Genomic DNA, 26,144 nt, shown 5'->3' on the forward strand with positions numbered 1-26,144 from the left:
CAGAGTTACAAATTAGTGAAATACATTCTACCTTGTGAGCAAACACTAACAAAACCAAAACAACAAATGGGCAATTCTAAATGCCAGTTTGTATTTGGAATAAATAACTTGACAGAATTATATACATATATATGGTGACAAGGACAAATATCTGTCACTAAACAATTAACAATAATTTTAAAATACTTTTGCTTTCATTTTAGATTTTTAAACACTGCCAATATAAATTATATGTATCTTCTAAAAATGTTTCCGCAAAAAAATGAAGAGTATATCGCCAGCTGACATCATTCTGAGCAGTCTGAGACAAACACACACCAGAATTTGGCATCTTATCACAACAAATTTTTTATTTAAAAAAATACTGTGGTTTTTTTTAACAATATGCTCTTATTTTCCTTATATGTGAGCACCAAAATTAAGTAGTTATTGTCTTTTGAAATTTGACCTGATAAAGCTACAGTTCGTGTTCACTTTCATTCTGTTCCTGTTGGTGGTCATCGCCTAAGTGTTTTCATTTTTATTCCAAGTGTATTTGTGTGTGAGGTTTACTTGCATCTTTGGTGCTGTTTGAAATTTCTTCAGGACATGACTATTCATTCCTTTTGCTCTTTGTCAATGGTAATGGCTCTGCTTTGTGCTACCATAATAGAGTCTTTGTTACGCTCTCAGCAGAGCTATATAGTATCACTGTTCTCCATGTTGATTTCCATTCTCTGTAAAAACTTGGCTGTGATTATAAAAATGCTGCCCTCTCTGTGGCCTTTACTGCCTATCTGGTCTGCCATTCCTGGGAGAAAAAGCAAACCTCCCTACAGTGGGAGAGAAGGCAGGTAAAGGAGCGTTGCCTGTTCACAGACTAACATCAAGCGTAGCATTGAGCATGACAGAGAGCGAACTTGCACTCACTGGCATTTCTCTCTGCCCTACAGTTCATCACCCAGCTAGAAATGGTGGCAAGATGTTGCCTGTCCCAAGGTCACTGCTGCAGCAGAGCCTGAAGACAGACTCCAATTCACATACGTTTTTCCCTGCATTGACAAGTCGATGACTGAGAGCAGTTTCTGCTATAAACTGGAGGAAGGATGACTAATTCTAGTTCATCATTTAAGATGTCCATTTGTTTTCTGTTGAGCACATTAGGCTGTACAAGTACAGATGTCACTCGTGACAAAAGATTTGCTAATTACTTTCACAGACTAACAAGCCCACCAGTAGCCTGAGTTTTTACTTTTGTTCCAAAAAATCTGACTACAATTTCTGATCCCTGGAGGTTAGAAAGTATATTTCAGTACTTCTCAGGTTTTCTGATACTTCAGTTGTAGAAGACTTGTTTAGAGAACTTTAGTCCTGAACTTATATATGCACCTTTATGCCTGAATTATTTTGCAGCTAGTCAAGAAAAGGGCTTAGTGCACACAATTCTATTGTAAGTGAGAATCTGTATGGAACTGTTGATATAACCAAAACCATATAAGTGAAAATAACCCTTGGCAACACTCCCTCTCTGAGCTTTCATTTCTTTAAATTTCCTTAATAATGTTAATACTTGTATTATCTATAGCACTGTTTATTTAACTTTGGCAACTGTTAGGTTATGCAACTACACATGGATTCTGCCTTATTTTCCATTCCTATTACTGAAGCCATAATTTTAAACACAGTTTTGCAAACCAAAGGCAACCACAAGTTTAGCCACAAAATTGACAGCACTATTGGCATGATTTTTCCTAACAAAATAACTCTCTTTACAGTTTAAAATAGTTTATGTCTTTTTTTTTTTTTATAGTTGCTCAACATCCACTTTCTTATCTGGATGGGAGCCTGGAATGCCTCAAGCTGCCACCAAAGCAACTGTGCCCGTTTCCTTCTCTGTTTCAGAAAGATGAGGAAAGACAATCCCAAGCACTTGCCCATAAAACACCTTCCACATTTTTGAATTTCTGGTTATTATCCACTGTTTCATCTTCCTTCACGCTCCTTACCCACAACACTTCGCAGGTCTATCATAAACTGGGAGAACATCTTCATGCTGCTAAAGGAGCATGCAGAAACAAGCACACAGATTACAGAGGAGAACCTGCTCTTACTATCAGCTGTACCTTTTACTAATCGGTACAGGACATACGGTATTTTTAACTATTCCAAGGCTGGACTATTTCAGATCCTGGAATAATTTAACAGAGTCTGCAACTAATCCCAGCGATATGCAAATATGCTTGTTTGTTCCTTGTCTTTCTCTTAAGTCGTATAAAGGTAGTCTGTTTCCAGACTCTATGTATTATTGCAACAAGACCAAAAACCATATACTTTACTGCAGAACCTGACTTTTTAAAAGGTCAAGGGGCAAACTTTTTACTTGGATGGATTTGTTTGAACTAACCTTTCTATCTCCAAATCCCTGGTTTGCGGATCATGTGAAAATGTGGACTTCGTATGACTGTGCAAATCAGAAGGTGAGTTTAAATTCTTCATGAAGCACAGCTATGACATTAATGGTCCAATTGTGTTTATAGCCTCACACACATAACTCAGGAACATTACTTTTCTCTCAGAACACCTAACTCTTTGCTCTGCTCTTTCTGCATAAAAACTCTGTTAGTCTTCAGAACAACAAAACTGGTTTTTTTTTCAATTTTTCTCAAAACCTAGCTTTTCTGTGGTGTCTGCCATAAAATTCTAATTGACAGCTGTTGACAGAGAGCTATCATAGCAATCCGAAGCACCTCAAGCAATAGTTTTCACTGTGGTAGTTTTATATGACCCAAGATTTACAAAGAGTCTCTACATGCTACAGATATATATATATATAGATATTTTATACATATATAGATATACGTTTACATATGTTACATAGCTATAACAGAAGCTAAGAATACAGTTACAGTCCTTTATCTCACCAAATTGGATGGATGCTACAACCATCTCCACTGCAAAATCATGCTTGGAACACTTCGTTCATCATATCCAGTCTCACTGCTACATGGAAATCTGGAAAATTCAGTCACGTTCTCAAGTTCAGGCAAGCTCAAGGAAGCTATATATTCCTTACACTAAGGTAAATAACAGTAACTCAACGGAAGTTGAAGGATTCATAACATAGAAGAGCATAAATTAGTTCTGCTAGATGAAAGGATGTTTCTCTATATTTAGTGGCTTGATGGCTCTAACTATCATATTTTGTGATTAAACTTTTCTAATGTAGAGAATTATATTCTATTTTGTACAAAAGATTATTCACTCACTTTTTTATTGATATAATATGGGTCCAGGTCTTCCAAAGGTTCAGATACCATTCCTGGAGGTATGTCACCATAAATAAATGGCAGTGTCTTTCCTGCCTCCAAGTCACTGTTTGGTTTTGGACCATTTTCATCATCATCATCTGTATGTTCTTGCTTAGGCTTTTTAGCTTTTTCTTCTGCAGAACGCTTTTCAATAGCGGTGAGAGAATCTCTAGTAAAATAGCGGAAGCTTTCAGGTCCTGGTGGTACCAGCAGTGCCTGTGCCATGTTTTCATCCTGCAAATTTAATTACTTTTAGCCTCTTGCATAAGAATGACCTATAAAATAAAATAAGATAATTTAGGAAAACTAGATTGTAACAACAGAAAAAAACCCCAACATTTGCTCGGAAATGCTTTCCAGGCCTGAAATAGAAGCAGCATATTTCAAAGCTAAATAAAAGTTAAAAGAAACTGCTCAGAATTAATTTAGATATTTTATAAATTATTTTGCAGTTTTTCCTACTGGTCCAGAAAAATACACTGCTTCTGCCCACAAACACTGCTTTGCCTATGTTCTTAGACTCTCCCAGTTAGAGCAAAATACTAATACAAGCCTTTTAACAGTATATCTTCTTTTAACAGCAAGTATAAATACATATTCTATGAAGTGCTCTTGAAAATTGTAAACCTATATTTTACGAGTTAATACATTTTATCTTCCTGTATTTTTTCAAGTATCAGTAATCCAACCTCATAAAAGTAAATACTTTCATTAAATGAAAAAGAAGGTTTTGTACGATTAATGCTGTTTAAATACAGCAACTGAATTATGGGAGGAATAAGCATAATTCTTTTTTACTGGCAGTTTACTGTGCTGAAGGTTAATGTTAGATACCGAAGTAGGTTAGGTTGCACTTACTGTCTGTGAGCTGTGAATCAAAATCACAAGCCTTTCAAGTAAAAAGGAAAGAGGATGTACAATCACGACCATGTGGGAAAAGAATGGTGCTCCTGATTTTTTGCAAGGCAAGTGTCATAATATTATTTCAGACTAAAACTGGTTTGAAATTTAAGTCTGGTTCCCTATGAATGTCTTTGGTGCCAGTGCTGGCTGAGGTAGTCCCTGCTGCTTTTTTCCAGCTCTCTGAGCCAGACTCCATTGTACAACACGTCTCTTTTTATGAAGCCTTGCGGTGCATCGGCTGAAAGTAATGTTCTTTACTTTCTTCCAGGTCCTTCTGCAGCAGGACCAGTTGCCTAAACTGATGCACCGCACAGCATGGTGGAGAGGTTTGGAAAGGCTGGAGGGGGGAGGGAATGGCAGAAGGAAGGCAGACCTGGTTAAGGAGCAGTGCCACCAAGTAAGAAATTATAGCCTTATTTGATGTCTGCTTTGCAAAAGTTTGTGGCATAGTGTAGTAACAACTTTAATTATGAAAACCAATTTTTAAGAGAGTTTCAGTACCTGAAATGAGTTCTAATTGTGTTTTCTGTGCATGGCGCTAAGTAGCCTTCCCTGTGCTACCTCATGGATGTGCAACACCTGTATTCTGGAGTTGCCACATCTAGATTTGAAACATACTATTGTATTCATTTGCATTCATTCAATAGCCTTCCTCCCAAAGCTTCTTGCCTGTCCTGAGTAGTTTGTAGAAATCGCACATGCGCGCGCGCACACACACACAAAGTGCCACAATAATGTTCTTATGAAATAATGGATTCTTTTTCAAATGAGACCCCCAAAAATCTAATCCTGCACAAAGGTAGAGGGGGATGTTAAAAAGTACTTGAAGAATCTACAATAGAAAACTGGAGGAAATAAATGAGACTACGTGTTCTTAAATCTGAATTACCAATCCAATGACATGGTGGGTAAACCTGCTCCTGTGCCCCCTCAAGTCTTCATCTCTGGAATGGGTTCACAGCACAGCACCAGTGTGTACAATCATCACCGATACCACTGAAAGAATTTAGTCAGTAGGTTATAGCACCAAGCATCTAAAAAACACAAGACCAGAACCGAGGTACCTAACCATACATTCATAAATAAAATATACTGTAATGTGGAAATGGAGAAAGCTTTTCTCAGGGAATAGCCTGGAGAACGATGAGTTAATGTAATGTGTAGAATCACAGAGATCCTGGAGGGGCTGGAGGTACTGACGCAGTATAAATTGAAAAATAAATTGTTAAATCAGCCAGAGCCTCCAGCAGGCAACCTTATCACATGTTGCTATACTGAAACTTCTGCTACTGATTTTCAGTTTGTACAAGATGGAGGCCTTTGCTGATCCTTGCTTTTTATTAGTGTAACTCACTACTACAAGGATCCTAAACTCAAAATTGTCCTTTATTTGTGAATTAAAAGCATACACCTTCTCTGGATACAGTCCACTCTCCTTTCATTATTGCTTTTGCCCATCCAGGATTAATAAACTAAGAGACATTTGAGGTTTCCCTTCGGTCTTTCTGAATAATCGATTCCTTTATTACACATTTTACAGGTCTGTGATTCAAGCTGTTGACCTAGGTGCCTTTTCTATGAAACTAGTCTTAAAAGGTGCACCCTCCTAGAGTCAACGGTGGGTCCATCTTCTCTTTATAGTTCAGTGCATTTCATTAGGCTGCTTTTCACCCATTAACAGTTATGCTTATGAATGCTATAACAAAATATATTGTCCTCACTAGAAATACATGTATTTATGTTGCTAGATGTCCACAAAGGGGCCAGTGAATGACTGGGAAAAGTAATAGTAGCAGACTCACTGTATTTCTCAAACTGTCATAAAATATGCTTTAAAAAAGTTTTCTTGAGAAGTTGGAAACCCCACTTGAGTCCTGCCTCCACTACAGTCTAGCGTAGTTATATCTTTCCTGGGTGCACTGTTACACAGTAAATTGTTTCCTCTGCTAAATATACCCCAAGTGTTTTCATTCAGATTACAGAGCTTAATAGAACAACACACAAATATGTGCTGGATTACTGTTGCTATACATGCAGTAGTTCAATAGAACAATGAAACAAAAGTAATTCTTCTGTTCCCTGCACTGAGGCCTGAACAAGCTCTTAGCAACCCTTGAATTATGAACCACTAGGTTTTTAGTAATTGCTTCCTTCTTCTTCCTTCACTGGTTTTAAAATTGCTTGTTATCCTCTGACTAAACTGCCAGGACATGAATGATACTGGGCAGAATTCAGACAAAGAATTCTGTCTATCTAATAATTTCAGAATAGCTTTCATTAAAAAACTGTCTTTAAAGGAGTAGTCTGAAAAATGCATGTAAGATCTGAGTGGTCTAGGCCCGTCAGTACCTGATGCTGCTCAGCAAAAAGCATTTCAAGTATTTGAAGTACAATTTGGGCCTAGATACCATATGTACAATGGTCTACAGTTCAATAGATTTCATTAGAAAAAATAAGCTCCAGTTTATTAAAGACATACTTTTGCTAAAAATCTGTTTAGTTGTATTTGAGCATTGCATTCCATAAATCCTTATCCAGTTTTCCTTCAGTTCCTTCCTTTCAATAATAAGATTGAGCAATAAACACTATCCATATGTTCTTAATTTTATGTATATTTCAGTTAATTATATTATGTCTATGGATAACTTGTTAAATTTTATTTTTAAATATAATTATCTTCTCATCATTTACACAGAAGATGACTCAGAACGTGAAATATCTGTGCTAATCTGTCAAATTGATTTCTGTCTGTTTCTGGAAAAGCCAGGAGAAGTGGCCTGAAGTATCTATTCTTATGATACCTTAAATCAGGCAAATAGTAAAAGTGAAAGTAGGAGCATAATAACCAGGCAGATACTATGATTATGTATTTAAATCATCAGGTTATCTAACAGGTTATTTGCATTCTGCAGGAACCAATCCACATATTCCCTTCAAAATTTTCAAGGTGGAGAAATAACAAACCTTGCAGTGTTTCTTACAGGCTGTTTTTTTGCTTTTACAACATTGGCATCAGAATTCGTTTCCTGCTAAAACCTTGAAAAAGCTGACTACCAAGATTTTTATTCCATTAAAACTGAAATGCTGGCACACAAACATGTATTTGATTAGAGTTGGGATAAGCGCAAGGCTAGCAAATGGAATCCATAAAATGATCAAATACCATAATTTTCTTATGCTAATCGTTTATTTGAGAGGCTGTAATTTGGGAATAATGTCTTCCTATGTGCCAGGCACAGCAATAGCCTCTCAGATGCTAAAATCTGGGTTAAAAACTCTGCTCTAAATCTCTAGTGTTAATAAGACTAGCACTCTCACATTAGGCCAGTAAAGATATTTGTCCAAATCAAAAAGGTGGGGCTCCCGTCGTAGGAGAGATGGAAACAGGAGGGCTAGTGGCAGTACTTCAGCATCAGCTAGAGATGACTTTCTGCAGCTTTAGAAGTAAAAAGTGTAGCTGTTGTGTGCTGATGTCATCAGAAAATTACCTCAATGCAAACTACACCTGTCCTGAGGTACAGGACGCTGTCTTGAAATAAGGGAGTACAGAGGGAGTGCATGCAGGAAGAGTCTAAAGAAATGAGTCATCCTAACTCCCTCTCTTAGGATTAGGGAAGTTGTTTTACAAAATTCAGGCATTATTCTTCTGGCAGTGAAGACAAATTGTTTAAGTTACTGTGTTCTGATCAAATTCCAAATTGAGTAATGCTGCATTCAATTGATCCTAAAAATAAAAGAATGGATAAATATTAATTTGTTGTGAGGATAATCTAAAATGAAATATTTTTATTGAAATTTCTCATGGCATTTGTGCACAGAGGATAATTTGACAAAGAAAAACCTATCCTCTTATCTGATGAAATGCTCTGAAGTATTTTTTTACAGTTACAGATTATTATCTTTTTATAACTGACATTTACCTTGTTTTTTCTGGCATCTTTACACTATTTTTACTGCTTTAAAAATAATTGAATAAGAAACTGAACTCAAAAAGAAAAAAAAAAGCCCAAAATGTCACTGCCGTAATTCCAAGTGGTAAATGCAATGTAAGACAGAGTTAACTGAGATATCTAAAGAGATATCCAGTCAAAACTATCCATGGGTCTTAAACCAAGGAATCCATAAACGTTGGTTCCACAAAAGTAGGTATTTTCAAGGAAAGGAGTGACTTCCTCAAAGCTGCAAACAGCCTCCTGCATTTAACACCTGCTCAGAATCTGCACCTTCTTTAAACTACTGTAATCTACTAATTTAAACTATGATGTGTTTGCAGGTTCTAACTGACTAATATATAGAATTTGCTTTCCTTTTTTCTATTCCTTCCAACATTTATCATTCTATTGTGTCATTTTCCTTAGACTATAATTTATCTGTAGCAATGACTATAATTTTTGTCTGGATTTGTAGAGTCAGCCTCAGTAGCCGGTAGGCATTAGAGTTACGTAACTATTCAAAATAAAAACAATGAAATCACCACCAGGTATTTATTAATAAAATTAACAAATCAAAGAAGACAAAAATACTTACTTGCTATGATAAGATGAAATCCGCTAATAAGAGTATGTAACAGAAATAATATTTACTTAATAAAACCTTACTTTAAAAAGATTTAGAATGGGAGTGATAAGTGTCTGAATATGAATTGACAGTTCACTTTGGCTGAAACCTGTCCAAAGAACAGTAAATACAGGAAACATTAATGAAGTAATACCAATGTGCTCTTTCAGGGATGTTACATGCAATTTTATTTAATGTCCTCATTAATGACTTGCAGTAAGATGTGAAAGCAAGTTAACTTAATCTTAAGAACCCCAACCTCAACAGAAGAAAGTCCTGTAAGAGTTTGGAAATCTAAGCAAAATATAATGCGTGAGGTTCAATCTGACTGGTGAAAGACTAGGCAGGTGGGAAAACACTCAAAACAGATTAGATTAGAGACTGGAAAGCAATCTCAGACCTGTCTGAAATATCTAGAAACTGCTTCTCAGAATACCTTTGCACACTACTCTCTCTCACCAAGACATTGCTATTAATAGTCTTTCCCCCAACTTATTTGCCTGTTTATGCCCACTGCCATTCCACACACATCTCTTTTCTTCCCTCTCTACCTCACTGCAACATTACCTTTTGAATTAATTTGTTCCTATCTCTCCTCTCCTCCTACCTAGAGGTGGAAATAGTGGCTTATGATTCTTACATCAAGGCTAACACATGCTGCACCTAGCAAACTGGAGTAATCAAAAAAAAGGTATGTTATGTAAAGAAATAAACTTGGATTCCTCACATAAGTACCTTCAAGTTGTAGAACCCTCAAAATAAATTATTTTACTTATTTACTTATAAAAATTGACAAAAACCTCTAGGAATTCTTTATATGCAGGGCTGCTTCATATTTTCTTTAACACCATAAATTGCCTCTGAGAAGGTGTAAAAAGAAATCAAGTGTGAAGACTTGAAGTATTGGAGAAACCTGAAGAAGGCTGTGCCGGTTTTGGCTGGGATAGAGTTAATTACCTTCCTAGTAGCTACTCTGGGGCCATGTTTTGGATTTGTGCTGAAAGCAGCATTGATAACAGGGTGTTTTCATTATTGCTGAGCAGGGCTTGCACAGAGGCAAGGCCTTTTCTGCTTCTCACCCCTCCCCACCAGCAAGGAGGCTGGGGGTGCACAAGGAGTTGGGAGGGGGCACAGCCGGGACAGCTGACCCCAACTGACCCAAGGGATATTCCATACCATATGATGTCATGCTCAGCATATACAGCTGGGGGAAGAAGGAGGAAGCGAAGGATATTCAGAGTGATGGTGCTTCCCAAGTAACTGTTACGTGTGATGGAGCCCTGCTTTCCTGGAGGTGGCTGAACACCTGCCTGCTGATGGGAAGTAGTGAATGAGCTCCTTGTTTTGCTTTGCTTGTGAGCGCAGCTTTTGCTTTACCTATTAAATTGTCTTTATCTCAACCCAAGAGTTTTCTCACTTTTATCCTTCTGATTCCCTCCCCCATGCCATTGGGAGGGAGTGAGCAAGCGGCTGTGTGGGGCTTAGTTGCTGGCTGGGGTTAAATCACGACAAAGGCCAAATGAAAACCATATGGAATTTAAAAGGAAGAGGAAGGGTCACTTTCTTAGCCCATCAATCTAGTTGGAATACAGTTTGTAAATACCTACCAATGTTAAACATCCTTACATTCTAATGGAAAATAGCTACAATACATGTAACACAAATTTCTACATCTAACCTCTTTAATGACATTAGTATTATTTTCCCACTGATATTTTAGTGAAGATATATGGCACTATAAAAAATGGCCATCTTATGAAGTGAAACATTATTTCTGGCTGAGAGGAAAAGATGTTCTTACCTTTATTTTTCTAAGAAACACCAAATCTCAGAACTAGCCACTGGATCTTTTGCTACTATGAAAAGAAAAAAGCTGCATTTCTAGCAGAAAATGGAATTGGTAAGCAAAGTTTCTCCTTAGGAGATGAAGCTTCTTCAAGACTGAAGTTTCTTCAAGACTCTCTCATTCTTTGTTCCTATGCCCAAAGCTTCTTAAAATTAATTGCAGTAGACTAAGTACGTATTCACAGACATGTTTTTCCAACCTAAGAGAAAAGAGATGTAGGAGAAGCAGGATGGAACATGAGTTAGTTCACAAAACTAACACAGACCAAAAGTACATTTAAGAATATCCTTTAAGTGACATGAGTTTCAAATATTCCATTTATTCTTTTACCTGCATGCTTTAACTAAAAGGGAAAAAATGTGTCTTGCTGAGCTTACTGCATGACTAGTGCAGTCTTTAGTACACACAGGATAACTGTGCCCAGGCTAACAGGAGCGTTCTTATCTGTCACTTAGGGAACTGCACAGTGTATCATAACTCCCACTTGGATTTACTCTCTTTAACCAGGATCAGAAGTTAATTGAGTCTATATTTGCATGAAAACATGCAGATACTTCTGCATGTTATTTATCTTATAGAATGTTGGTATAAATGTTTTTCTTTGTGTGACAAAATTTTTCCTCTATCTCAAGCAAGGTAACAGGGGAAAAAGGTAATTTCTTCTCCAGGTTCTTCAGTTTAAATATTGCATCATTACAAGAGCTGACCAAAGGTTGGCTATGGCTTCCTCAGCCTTCAAAGCTTTAATAACCTGAGTATCTAGTTCATTACATCTAAATAGTCTACTTACAGCTTGCAAACTTCAGTCTTCAGCCATTGAGGTTGAGATGAGATGTCTTTCAGACATTTTTTCTCATTTGAACTAGATATATTTCTGGCTCTTCTCGTACTTTTTATGTTGTATTTTGCTTCTATTCCTAGAGAAGAAAAGAAAAAGACAACCCTCTATTTTAGGTCTCTGCTTCTGCCAAAGCAGCCCCTAATAATGTTTGTCTCCAAATGTAGTGAGAATGAGCAGCCCTGTAGAAACCCTGTAGGTAAAATGAAGAAAATCTGTGTAGACACAGATTGGGTCAAAGAGAACACAGAAGGTGGGAAAACAGAAAATGAAAGCTTTCTACTAGGCCACTGCTTCTTTCATGTATAAAGATAGATCTCCAAGTACTCCTACAGAAGACACTTAAAACACTAACCTAGAATTTACCTAGTACTAGTTACTGTTAATCTAGAAATACATTTTCACAAAGATACAATAAGCAATACCACAGTTAGAGCTTCTAGTTGTTTAATAATGTAACGTAAAGACATTCCAATGATTGCTAACAGAAAACTCTTTCAATGTCCTGGTCTTTTTGAGTAAGCGACTGACTCAGCACAACTTACTGTGGTGAGTCAGTACTGGAGAGGCTCCACTGAAGACATCTGAAAGCTGTGTCTCCTGTACTACCCTCAGGGGATCATGACTCTGATACTGCCACCAATGATACTTATCCACCAACACATATTTTCCACTGAATGCAGCTTTCCCTGGGGGTACGTAGGGGATTTCCCCATCCCTTTGCCTATTGGGTATGTCTGGATTCTGCCCCTGCAGTAGCATTGTGGCTGAAATCTGATCTCATGGTCAGATACAGTGCAAATAAGCAAAATGTGTAAGTAAGTCCTGTTGCTTGCAGGCTTTAAAATAATACAAAGGGGATGCTATGGCTTCCTAGTAAAAGACTAATCACTAATACTAAGCATTCATGAGACATTTATTTTTAAAAGAGGGGGTGTAACTTCTATCCAGTTATTAAAATAATTGCCAGTTTGCAAAATATTGAGAAAATAATCTTTAATATGTGTTGAGGAATTAATCTTTACTGTGAAAAATGTTAATAACACTAGCAGTGCAGGTAATTTCAATAAATCTGTATTTCGAATTAGAGCACAAGACAGTCACAGAGAACCTTTTTTCACATGTAACCCTACCACCTAGTATCCATCTCCCTATTTATTATAACCTATGTATGTTGGCACTGGCTGTATCTCCAATAGATAAGGGATGCAGCTTTGTATCTACTAATGCTATACCTTGCAATAGTATAGTAATATCAATGGTAGTCACAGCAACAACTGAAGCAAGGAGGTTGGAAGAATTGTGAGCCCTTTGTCCTGAATTTATAATAGGGCTAGGCCACATCAGAGTAATTTCATTACAGAATTTCAATTAATAACTCACATCATGTTGTTTTAAGCATCTTTTCGCTGTATCATGCAGGTATTTGCAATACATTGAAAAAAATGTTTTACTTTTTTTTTGATCTTCTGACTGTGGTTCTCACCCCAAGACTAGAAATTTTCATAGGTAGGTCCGGCTTTTACGGTTTTACTGTAGCTGAATTATTATTACTGTAAAGAATTATTTTGGCTGATATCATGTTGATTAAAATTGGTTTTATTTGGGGCGGATTACCCTGATTCAGCTTCCAAGAGTAAATCATAAGTAAAATCTCAGGTCTCGTCAGAGGTGATTCCTGACAGACAGACTATATATATTCTTTCCTGTGGGACTCTTTCATGAACTCATCTGCCTGTATGGTATCAGCATTTATTTTAAGACTGATTGGAATATCCTTCAAATTCTGAGACATGATACTGATACAAAAAAAGGTTTCAAACTACATCCGCATGCACTTGAGCTCCCTTTCAATGTAATGATGAGCTGGAAAAGATAGTTGCATAGTATTCTCACATTGTCCCACATCAAAAGGTGTTGATTCCATCTGAAATGTGATTTAGAAAAAAATGGGATTATTCAAAATTAGACACTCTTATAAAGACCATTACGGGCTGATACATTAGTGATGGCTTCAACTAAATGAAATCTCATATTAGAGACAAATGCCAGACAATGAATAGAAACCTTGGGCAACTATAAGGATATCTGAAGTGTTAAGTATTATAAAAACCTTAATGCAATTTTAGATTAACAAGAAACAGCATTTTCCATAAAACTACATGTCCAGATTCATAACTATTTGTTGCATGTTCTCCATACTCTAGTTTTAACTAATTCCTAATCCTTTTTATACTAAAAATTTAAATGTGCTGACAAGTAGAAACACTGGAATGTACACCAGTATCCACTGTGGATGTGTTAAAGAAGTCACAATAAAATATCAGTTAGCAATATCTAAATATATCACAGTATCAACTTTGCTTTGTTACAAAATAGAAAGCGCTGCTTGTAAAGTAACACTCTTTTCTAAATTTTTCTAGGTAAACTTATGAAAATACATTTGCAACACAAAATACTGCTTCTGAACCTAAAAAGAAATAACAAACTAAACTCAGAAAATTAACTGAATCATTAAGAACCATGCAGCTGGAACACTTACTTTCCCAGTCTTACTAAGCCCCAGAAACTAATCAATACAAAATATGAAAGAATAAACTTTGTATAGCACAAGATTAATGGATTGTATTTAGACTTCGACAGTTGTCTAGGAAACTGAAAGGGAAAAAATCGGAACTTCTGGCTGAGAGGCTTACACACAATTCTTTGCTGAATGTGATCGTTACTACACAAGGAAGAAAATGCACAGAAAGTCAACATGAAAATAGGGTGCTTTATACCTGTGGTTTAACACAGCCTATTAAAAATGTACATCGATTTTTCAAGCATTCATTCAGGCATCGTGGAAGTGCCTAATAGAACTTAACCAAGCCCTAAGTTTGGAATGTTTTCCGAATGGATTATGGAAGTAAGATTTTGATCTAGTCACTATATGTGTGTAATAAATCCAAAGGAGCACAGCTTATGAGGTACTAGTTCTACCACCTCTTTAAAAGGTATCTCTTGTAATGTTGAAATTTAAGTGTATCAACTAAATATTGTATTAATTAGAAGTCTTTAGATTTAAGTAATATGCACGACAGAATGATAGCTAGTGTTATAGCAGCTACCAGAATGCTAGTATTCTTCCTACTGTAACACAAACTAAAGCAACTTGATATGTAGGAAATACATGGCAGGTAACTTAGACTGGTGTTAGTAAAAACCTATCAGGAAGACTCCTTCAATACTCAGTTACAACTTCACTCAGTAAGAAGACATTCCTTTCTAACACAAGTTGAATTTTTTTTTATATTGCTTTTGGTCTGAAATTCTGTCTCAGATCAGACTTTTTCATATGAACATTTTGGCCTCAAATATTAGTGACAGGTTTTTCTTCAGACATTTCATCTGAATGAAAGTAAACATTAGAACTGCCATCTCTATTCTTTCAGTTCAATCTGACCTTGGACTCTTGGGCCTTTTTGAGATTAACTGCTTATTTCTGCCTTCAAGTTTATTTCACTTAGACCTAAAATAACATTATAAATAGGTTGTCTTTCTTACTGTAAACGCTAGCACTTTTGCTTTCATCTGCTGTACCCAAGTTTTACCGATGATTGGGCCTTAAGCTGAAATAAAGTAAAACATTTTTTAAAAAAATTATTCAAAGCTCTTTGTGATGAGTGGAATTTGCTTTGCTCCTTGATACGGTGCAAGAGTGCAAGTTAGGCATATGCCTCTGCTCATCATATAAATGTGCTCTCTCCCTGTTTAAGATAAAAGTTATCACAGAAAACTTGAATTTTTGGACATTGTTTAGATTTAGGGAATTCTTTTACCTAAAGAGTGCTTTTCAATGGAGAACACACTCAAATATCTGTCCAAATAAGAACAATATATCTGTGGTTAAAAATATCTCTGACTGTGAAGTTAGGTTAACTTTTATAAAATGTATAGGGCTTCTTCATTCCTGTGAGATAATGTCCTAATTTTGTAGTCTCCCAGCTTGATCCTTATCACTTAATCACTACACAATCACATACCCATTCAAATGTAAATGCTCTTAACACTGGTAACTGTACAGAATCTCAGTGCTCAAGGAAATCATGTTGGTATCATGTTAACTGCTTCTGAGAAAAAAAATCCTGTGGTTTTACATGGGACAGGCAAATTCACCTTCAGGTTTCCAAGATCACCACACATATATTTCAAATATGAATAAAAAGGGATAAAAATATTCTTGTATCAAAGTCTTGGCACAGTTACATGGTTGTACTTTGTGACTGACTTTTGAAAAGTCAGTGAGTGTTGTTTGCTAAGTTGTTTGCTTTCATTTTAACATCTGAAGATTTCTGATTTGGACATATTTAAAATTAGACCAAGAAGTTTGATTTTCTGAGAGTATACTTTTTAACCAACATAAATCTGGAATTCCTCAGTGTGTCCAAATATTAAAAGATAGTACAATAGCATGTAACAAAGGGCAGACTTTTCAGGATACTTGAACCAAAGTAGGCATGAATTTGGGACAGGTGGGCCCAAATTCAGTCAACATGGGCTCCGGAAACCTCTATTCCTATCCCAGGAGTACCAGACAGTCAAAGGACATGATTTACGAGAAATGATGGCACTTTTTTCCTCAATGAAAACAGTAGCCAGGCCACATAGTGCTATATTGCCCTATATAAAAGGTACTATTTTTCCTGTGAACAATTAATCTACGTTTATTCCTTGCTTATTTTAATTCTTCATCAGCATTTCTGCAGTGGTTTTGAATACAAACTTGTAACTTCTTAGAAACATATATATAAACATACATAATGATATTTTATGGTTAAGCAGATCATGCAACAATTTGTGCTAGACCCAATTTTCACACACACACAAAAAAGGAAGTTTCTCGCTTTATATTGTTTTTCAGATAAGTTATGCTAAAGGACCAGAAACATTGCTCCCCTCTCATATTAAAAAGAAGGGCCTGATATTAAATAAGCAATGCCTAATTTAAGTGGAAATCATCTATAAATGGAAATTGCCTCCTATGTATTTCTAGCCAAAGATCTTCCTGTTAAGTGGCTATACTGGGGTATAGTAAAGAGGATCACAGAGACAATCATACTGACACCCTTCCAAGCTATTTTCCATATTAGCATCTGTGATATCTTTTCGCATTTACTACCGTCCCTCATACTTTCATTCAGGAAATCCTGCAAAGAAATATGAGGATGTGCCTGATGCAGTGCAGGTACAGGGTGTCAGCTCTATGTGCTGTTCAGCTAACCTATAGATATGTAGTAACTTCAACACATGTGAAACACATCAGCTTTGCTGAGCAGGTAGCTCAACAGTACGGCATGTATGCAATCGATGTATCCGGGATGGGCCAGACTCACTGCATACGGACTACACAGTCACTATATGCATATTCCAGACATGATCATTTGATAAGGATATATGGCATCCAGCAAGTTGACAGATCAAGACAGGAATCCAGAAAAATAGCAGGAAAAACAATTCCAGGTTGCAAAAAAGACCTGTGCACATGGTAGCTCTAGGATTACACTTGCCTAAGTAAAACTACTCAGTAAGACATCAATAACAATAAAGAATGAGAATTACTGGACAAATAACTAATCTGAGCATGAATAACCTTTTCCTTAGGGTTTTCACATGTGAAAGAGCCTCATAAAATCTTAAGTCCTTTAATTAAATTTTAACTTTTTAGTTGCTTTTTTTACTGAAAAACACGTTCCTTGATCTGTCTTGGTAGAGTAAGTGAACAGTAATTTTTTGTAGGAAGACCTTACCAAGACTGGTGACCACTTTAAAGTTTAGCAACAATTTGAAATGACAGTTTTGGGGTGGGTTGGCTGGTGCTTTTAGTTTGTTCTTGTTTGGTTGGTTGAGTTTTATTTTTGTAATGGAAAGAAAATTTTGGGATGGATAATGAACAAATGAGAGACCAGATACTTTTGAGACCTAGAATTTAACTTGCTTACTCCTGCTTAGGATTACAATGATCCTACCCACACATTATGGTTACTCAAGAGCATATGGTGCTCCTACTCTGTATTTATATCTCAAAGTAATGCAGTCCCTGCCTGAGCTGCTCTTATCCCTAGTCCCTCTGCTTTACCTCATCATAAGAGAAGGAAAAATCAAGCAATAACACTATCACAATAATAAACTAGGCATTCCAGTTGTCCGTAAAGAAAATTCTGATGAAAGCAGATGAACTGGTTGTAAGATACCAGCTCCAATATCGATGTCCTATGGGAGGGCAGTCAATACCAAACTCAGAGGTGCCGTTGGCAATGTGCCTCAGAGCTTTTAATCAGGAGTGGTAGCTGTAATGAGTAACAGCAGCTTTTCACTGAAGAGGATGCAGTTTCCTACAGATGGATTTTATGGTGGTTGATACTTGATTTGATGGGCTAACTGAAGCCACAGCTCAGAGTGTGTACGTTTGTTCTGTACGCAGTCTGAACTAGTGAGCATCAATTTCATTATGATATTTTAAACCTTTTATTTATTCAAGTGAGGATGATAAACAATATTCCCTGCAAATGGCAACAGTGTATATTACCAATTAACAGCTATAAGGTAAAAAAAATATTGAAAAGTTACACTGAGTAGCAAATAAGCTGACTAGACTTTTGAAAGTTGAGTTTCTAACTTCTAACTAGAACTTCTGATGAAGAACAGAGTAGCTGTAACTGCCTGAAAATAGCAATTTTCAGTGTTCAACAAATAGATCATCTTAACAAATAAAGTACCAAATATCAGAAACCTGCATTTATTTACCCTTAGGTTTAACTCAAGCAGAGTTCAAGCAATTTTTTCATTTGTAACCTTATGGCAAGAGCAGCAAATGGGTAAGAAGGGCCATGATTTTCGCTTTAGAGAACAAGGTCACAACTTTCTTGCCTTGTACAAAGAACTCTCTTAGTATCTGCTGTTCTCTGACCCATCAAAAGTTGTGGGGCTCCAGCAATGTAATTAATATATACCATACAGGTAGCAAATTACACAGGGCTGAGAACAGCAGCAGCAGAAGAAAATGGATACCATCAGTCAGGAAGTTCCATCTTACATCCCACTATCCTTTTGCTTCTAAAATTCTTAGTCTTCTGAGGGCAAATAAATTTATCTCCACATCTAATCTTCATAAGGTACAAGTTAACTCATCTAATGGTATCTGATGGAGAAAGAGAGGTGAAACCACAAAATGTGTCATCGGCATATTGATTAAAACCCCCATACTATCTATCCTTTCTCCTTTCCCTTGATCTCTCCCCACTCCAAGTTACCTGATAATAAAGAGAAATGACCAAATTCCCACTCTGACAGAATCTGAGAGGGTACAGGGGAATTGTTTTATGTTGTCCAATGAAAACATGTAAGTCTCTACCTCTGCTAGCATCTAGTATTATCTAACCAGAACTTTACAATACCAAGCTTAATTGGCACCGCTAAGAAAATCAGCATGGGCTTTTAACTTCTGCTCATTAGAGGGAAAAATCACAAGCTAACACCACAAGCATAATTTCTATAAATATCAAGTCCTAATAAACAACATATCTGTTTAACAGGTGCTATGAAGCTTCAAATCACTGCAGCAGCCCACATTCTAAACAATCTTTCCTCCCAAAATGGAGGTGTGTAAGAGAGCAAAAATTAAATATTAAACTGATAGAGTTAAAAAGTCTTTTTCTGAAACTATTTTCCTGACAAATCAATTATGAGAGCACCAACATGATGTGTTTTTAAAACAAACATCATCATCATTATTATTTATTTATTTTGAAGTTACACAAGGACACCACAGGCACACTGATTTGGCACCATAAAAAATACAAATTTAAAACTTCATACTTTCATATCACTCTTTCAGGTACAGGCCTCACTTGCTACTCTGAGTACCACCTGAGATCCAATCCTGCTTTCTTTTTCTTATATGGATTGAGATGGTGATTTGTAAACAGTAGGCTCTTTATTCTGTTGTATGGGGTTTTGGCATTTTTTTTTTCTACTCTTTTCTCTTGGAAATAATTTTCAAATTAATACTATGATAACATGTATAGTTTTAATGCGAATGTGTGTCTGTAGAACCACTACTGAAAAAGAATTCACATATCAAAGTGATCTTCAATAGATTTTTTTTTACCTTTAATAACTGACTGCTTTAATTATTACCAATAACAATGAATGAGACAATAGATAAATGGAGAATAACATGAAATATAATAATTCTTGTGCTGATTTCTTCAAACAGTCCTATTAAGAAGCATATATTAAGCTAGACAGTAATGTTACAGACAAAATGAGAACTGTAGCAGTGTGGACCTCTGGTTAATTAACAGTTGGTGAGCCCACTCTCTCATACACAGAGACACACAACCATGCAAAAAATCACACAGAAAGAAAATATTTCCTTACATATCTTTTACAAAATCTAGCTAATAAGGAGATTTCTTCAAATATCATATATATACCTTGAAAATAGCAGTAACAAACCACATAGATTTTATTCCCGGACCATCAGAATCTGAGATGCTCAGAATCTTATCAGACCTGGTGTTCCTGAGCCTGAATATCAGTAGATTTTCTTCTTAGGAAACAAGGTCACTCCTATAAAATGCTAGGAATTAATTCAGTATACCTTGATTATAAAATGATTTGATTTTGTAAGTAAGACTACTGCATCACAACATTACATTAAGAGTAAGAGGCCAGATATCAGATTTAATGAGGTTAAAATAAAAAAATCACACCACCATCACAATCAGTCAGTACAAAATGGCTTTGAATTCCCCATTCCATTTTTGACTGTGCCTTAACAGCAAACCAGAGGATACAATCCAATTCTGAAATGTGGAAAAGATCATATTGCTAAGATTTATTATGGGTACAATTAAATGTTTTGCTGGCTTACCTGATTGAAAGAGAATGACAAATCACTGCAAAGCCCAGCATCCAAAAATAATGTGATAATATGTGTCTCCTCCTGAAATAGTCCAGATTTCCATCCACAAAGCCTTACAAATTAATTACAATTTCTGTTTTCTCAGTGGAAAAGAAAACACAGAGACCTTTCCAGAATCCTCTCTGATTCTGCCTCCGCTTCCTGTTCTCAGTCTCACTCTATGGTACCCAACATATATCAGAAAACAGCTTATTAGGAGAAGGGGGAGTGAAGGGTGGGGGAATGGAGGGGGAGAAGTGAAAAAAATGCAGCACCTAACGTGGCAGCTCCACCTACTGGTAAAGATAATGAATACGTACAAAGCATCAGTTTATGAGGCATCTCTATCCCAGTTTATTCTGACCTACACTTCAAACAGCTCCTTTGTATTAAGTTCCTCCAGGCAAGAAGCAGAACAGACCAACAAAACCACACTGATTATTGAATAACCCTTTTAAAGACTTTTTCTTAAAATAACTAAATTCAAAAACAGTTGTCTATATCCATTCAGCAGAGGATTTAGCTTTAAATGTGCTGTTTCCTTTAAAAATGCATGGGAAGAGAGGAATGTGTGAATAAGGCAGCATAGACACTGCACCGCTGATCGATATATGCTGAACTTGCTGATTATCTTGTAACGTGTTATTTGTTAAATACTACCATGCATTATTGGCATCATGTTAATTTCTCTTATGTGCGTAAAATATACTATGCTTATGTAAAACAAAGCTCAAAGTCTTCACCTTAGACAGGATGCCTGGGCCTGTGCAGATTTACATCTGGTTACCTAGGATTCCTCTGGCCATCCTGGGGAAAATTACTAGAGCAGTGGCTCCAACAACACCTGGTGCATGGGCAACATTATTGAGTGAATAATGTGCTTCAGACAACATATTATTTTGTCCTGCATGTCAGCTTGAGGAGTACTGTGTCTGTGGAAAGCAAGATGCAGAAACACTGAGCAATGTCAGCCAGTGTGTGCAATATATTGACTCATAGCCTTGGGTTAGAGACCACTACAGTTCCCAGCTAATTTAAAATCAAGCTACCAGCTTTGTTCCGGCATGTGGGATTTAACGAACAAATGTTATTTCACAAAACAAGAAAAAAGCGTAGAAGAGACAATGAATATTTTGCTATCTGGTAGCTCCTGTATTTTCTCTAAGTACCTCTTCAGTGGTGGCTAGAGATAGCCCCATTCTCTGTCCCACTGGTCACATACTCTGTTGTGGAAGCGAGGACTTCAGGACAGGCAGCACATAGCCAGCCTAACGGCGCTACCAAATCATAACCACACAAAGCAGCAGTAGTGGTAACAACTGCCTACAAGTGATGCCCCTTATCTCTAATATCAGCTAGATAGCGCTATTTAAATTAGCATACTTAAACCACAATCCTTAAACATTTGTGTTAATTTGTGAGTAGTTCTGTTGATTTCAGTTAAGCTTGCTGCGTGCTTGACAGATATCAATTCCAAATTCCCGAATTTGGCTAACAACAGCAAACAGAAATACATTTTCAGAGGATGCATGTATTCTCCATATACAGAATAATCTCTGTACATTAAGTGAAAGAGAAGTTCCCCAAGCTTGCAAATGCAGCTGCATTACTTTCCTTGTTTGTTTTTGTAAAACTGGGGCACATGGGGACACTCCTGATCACACTGTTCAAGCAAATCCCCCCTTTCATTGCAAAGAGATTTGAGGGTGTGAACATATACCACAGTTTTATAAGGGGAAAAAAAAAGATTTGTTCTCCATTTGATTTCAGTATTTACATTTTCAGACTTTCAGAAGTTAAGAAGAAATGTATTTTTAATAAAAATGTTCATTGTCTCTAAAGCATTGGGTTTACTTTCATAGGATTATGTTAATTTAGCAAACCCATGAATGAACAGAAGCTGATGTCTTCATTTTAAACTGCTTAGGAACATTGCTTTGCAACCATATTGTGTTTTGAAAATCAAACCAGTCCTTGGATAGGACTTTCATTTGCTTACATGCTGCATTTCTTTCATTTATTATTTTAAATCGTAAACATTTTTCTTAGTGGTCTTTGGAACACTGATTTAAACAGTTCAATTATCAACCCTCACACTAAAAAAAAAAATCCAGAAAAGAAAAGTTTTGTTCGTAAAAATGATCATGCTACACAAAGTCATGGTAAACACTCATATGAATATGGCTCACATATGGCTCATATTCTTTTTTAATCAATGTACCGTGTTGCCTGTATAGCGATTCAAATTCATTGAAACCAGTCAGGGGCTTTGATTTACTGAAACAGAGTTTGAACCATGTTCTTAAGAATTCCTTAGCACTTTTTAAATCTATCAGTGGAACAACAGGGTGGAAACAATTAACTATGCAATACACATAAATATGCATTTCTACTACAAATACATCAAACCATCTATATGGAACAAACGCCCCACACACCCCTAAATTTTTAAACATGAAAGTTGCATTAAAAAAAAGACCTTTCACCACAGATCTATATAAGATGTGTATATGAAATACACGCTATGTATATGAAATGTACACAAATTGTGTACACAAAATCTCTCTCCCTCCATTCATCTGCCTCACTAGCTCCCACTGAACAGTGAACTGCCAGATCTGAAAAGCAGAAGTGGTCATTTAAAAGACAACAACAGACTACTTTGGCAGAAGCCATTTGTAACAACATAAGCCTGGCACTTGTTTCAATTTAAATTATTAATACAACTTTTAATGAATTATCACTGAAAGTTCATTTCAGAAATTACATTTTAAAATATAACTTGAAAAGCCCTGACATTTCTAAATAATGTTTGTCTGGGAATCCTGCCCCAGGTGCAGTTATGCTCTAAGTAAAGCAAAGCTCTTCAGTCACTTTTGACTAAACAGCTGAAACAGAAATGTTGAAGTATCTTAGTTGCAAAGAGAAAAATAATTCTGAAGTGTTAAACATGAATGAATATAGCCCCTGTGTGAGGTCTCATATAAGGGCAAGCCCTGTACAAAGCTCACATGTAACTTCGCAACAATGCAGTCATCAGCTTGTTTTAACATCAATATTTGGTTTTATTAATACCATTATTTTTGGACAATAATTTTCTTTAGTAATTCTCAGGCACTTTTGTGAACACTATACATTACACTGCTCATAATTTGTCAAATTAACACATACTTAAAAGTACCAAAATAAAAGACATGCTTTCATATCTATTCCTTTGACTACTTACATGTATTAGCCTTTGAAAGTAACCTAAATTGCAGTATTTAGCTAAGTGTGATGGATCTGACTTTAATTCAAGGTCAAGACCGGCTGATCTAAGTGTATAAACGTATTTTTCTACCCTTGGTTTCTTTATTTTTTTCTTCTTTTTGTCTCTAGAGTGCGGAAAAAAATCATGCTTTTAATAAATTTTGTAGAGTTACTAGATTTTAGTTACTAAATTTTAGAATTACTAAAGCATATTTACAAGCCATGGACCTGCCATAGTGGCTTTCCAGCTAATAATCTGCACTTTTACTTCAGAATCTACTTTTACCTGACTCCCACTTAGGGTGGTAAGCAAAATTTAGGGAAGGCAATACACTCAACTGCAGTGGAAAAATCTGGTCTAACATTTAAGGAAGATCGGTGGTAGGCTTGCAAAGCAGTTCGACAATTTCTTTTTATTCAAAAACTCGTAGGTTGCACATGGAGAATTTAAAAACTGGGAAAGAAAATACGAAATGTGGCTAGTGGTCAAATGCTACAGAACAGGACTGCAGAACTTCCCGGGGTAAAGAGGAGCCTGAGGATATGCCTCAACTCCACGTCCTTGCTGCATCATCAGTAATAACATAATATTCTGTTTGTATAGGATCAGTTAAAAATATAAGGACTTCATAGTAACTTAAGCCCTTAACTGCTAAAATATTTTTCAGGCCATAGACCATGCTATTTGAAAAACTATCTGCTTTAAGGTATTCATAATAGTATCATAATAAAGATATGTGATTGGCAGTCTGTATTTTAATGGTTTCAACTTTCAATAATAATACAAAATTATTTTAACATTAATGTTACTAAATAATAGTTAGCTCCCTCCTATTCTTGGAGAAAAGCAATACAAAGGCCATACCCAAATGGCCTCAGACAATGTGGTCCCAATAATTCCATCTTTTTAGTAAAAATGAATTAAAAATAGGTCTCAAAGCATAAACCACCCCAATGACCTTCCATAAGTGCCTAAGTGCTTACAAAATAATGGCCTCTAGCTACAACTTTCCCATCATTCAGATGAACTACAATCACAATTATAAAATTGTTGAGTTGAACAAAATGTACACAACAATCACAGCTTAGAGATGTCTTGAAATATTCACATTATATACACAGTGTACCTATATACACAGACACTTTGAGTATATATAGAGGAGTAGGGATCTTGTGTACCTACATTCTGAATAAATAAGATCATGTGAGATTGATATCTGTTTAGTCCAGTGGTCTAAACATGGCCATACCACAGGCTTCTAAATTCAAGATAATTAGCAGCAGACGACAGTAAAATAAAACTGGTCAATAAAAAGACTTTTTTCGTATGCCAGTGATCCCCAAGCTAGAGGTGGGTCAGCTGGCACACTACCTGGTTGCAGGAGCTTCACAACCAACTTGGCACTGTTAATTACTTAGCGAGAGAGTTGGTGAGAAGTTCCGTAGGTTAACTGGAAAGATGTAGTTTTGCCACCATATATGTGCTAGATCTTTCTATCCTCCAGCATGTAGCAGGCACTGCATCTGCTGCTACAGAAGTAGTTTAGGAATTTCTGGGTGCTAGGAGCAATAGTCCTTCTAATCTTGTTCATTTTGCTTGATAGGGCTTTTTATGTCTATTTTGACATAAGACAGGAGAGTCTTAGAAGGCAACTAATTCATAAGGAAATACTTTTTTGCATGACATATAATATACCTTAAGAACTTACAGATATACAGGCCAACAGCCTAGGAGGATTCAGAAAAACACTAGATATTTATGTGGGCAGTAAGAGTTAGAAGAGGGAGCAGGTGCTGACTCAGATAATAAGGCTTCTGTATCTAAGTCTTGCAAGCTTCTTACATAACGTCCAGAACAAAAGGTATGTCTGTATCTCAGTTCCTCATCTATGGAATGGGGATAATAATTCCTGACTTCAGAAGCGGCTATTAAATTAATTTTGTTAGCCAACCATGCTGTAGAGAGCAAGAGTGAAGAAGTATTTTAATATTCCCTGCAATGTCCAAAGAGGCCACCCAGGCATAGGAAGCTATTATTTTAGGCACTATATTCACAAGACACAGACCATGTTCAAAAGATTCTACTATATACATGACAAAACAAATAAACAAAGATGAAATGCAAGCAAGCAGTTTCAGAGTGAGCAAATACAATTTCAGATAGACAGATTTTAAGAGGTGGACAAATGAATTAAATGATACCTCAGCAACGAGTGCAGTAGTGCTCTCAGAGCTAGTAACAAAATCTAATAGCGTTCTCCCAGGACACCTATAAACACAGAGATTGCATTCATATGTTTTCATTCCATTTATTGCTACTGAGTCATGTGGTTTAATTGGTCAGATGAAAGGTAATCATCACTTGGAGTGAGGGGAGGTTTTGTTAAGTGAACCTCAAGTTATGATTTATTTATTTGCTAGTCTTCTAAAGCTGGAATGCCTAGAAGAATTGCTCTGTTTAATAACATATGCTTGCCCAGTTGATTTTGCATTACAAAGTTTCTCTGCATCTCACAG

At 36.3% G+C, this 26,144-nt stretch overlaps 1 protein-coding gene across 1 annotated transcript in view; it reads right to left on the minus strand.

Annotated features, from left to right (window-relative positions):
- Positions 1 to 20,550, minus strand: part of LOC104050892 (sodium channel protein type 2 subunit alpha-like) — an 80,659-nt gene extending 60,109 nt beyond the window's left edge. Inside the window, exons 1-4 of the mRNA XM_064451493.1 lie at positions 20,349 to 20,550; positions 11,384 to 11,510; positions 10,549 to 10,792; positions 3,246 to 3,562 (exon numbers count right to left, since the gene is read on the minus strand). Coding sequence (XP_064307563.1) covers positions 3,246 to 3,512 — 267 coding nt within the window. The 5' untranslated portion in view covers positions 3,513 to 3,562; positions 10,549 to 10,792; positions 11,384 to 11,510; positions 20,349 to 20,550. The remainder of the gene's footprint in view (positions 1 to 3,245; positions 3,563 to 10,548; positions 10,793 to 11,383; positions 11,511 to 20,348) is intronic.
- Between the last annotated feature and the right edge of the window lie 5,594 nt (positions 20,551 to 26,144).

Source organism: Phalacrocorax carbo, chromosome 5, assembly GCF_963921805.1.
Source record: "Phalacrocorax carbo chromosome 5, bPhaCar2.1, whole genome shotgun sequence".
In the NCBI taxonomy this organism is placed as follows: Eukaryota; Metazoa; Chordata; class Aves; order Suliformes; family Phalacrocoracidae; genus Phalacrocorax; species Phalacrocorax carbo.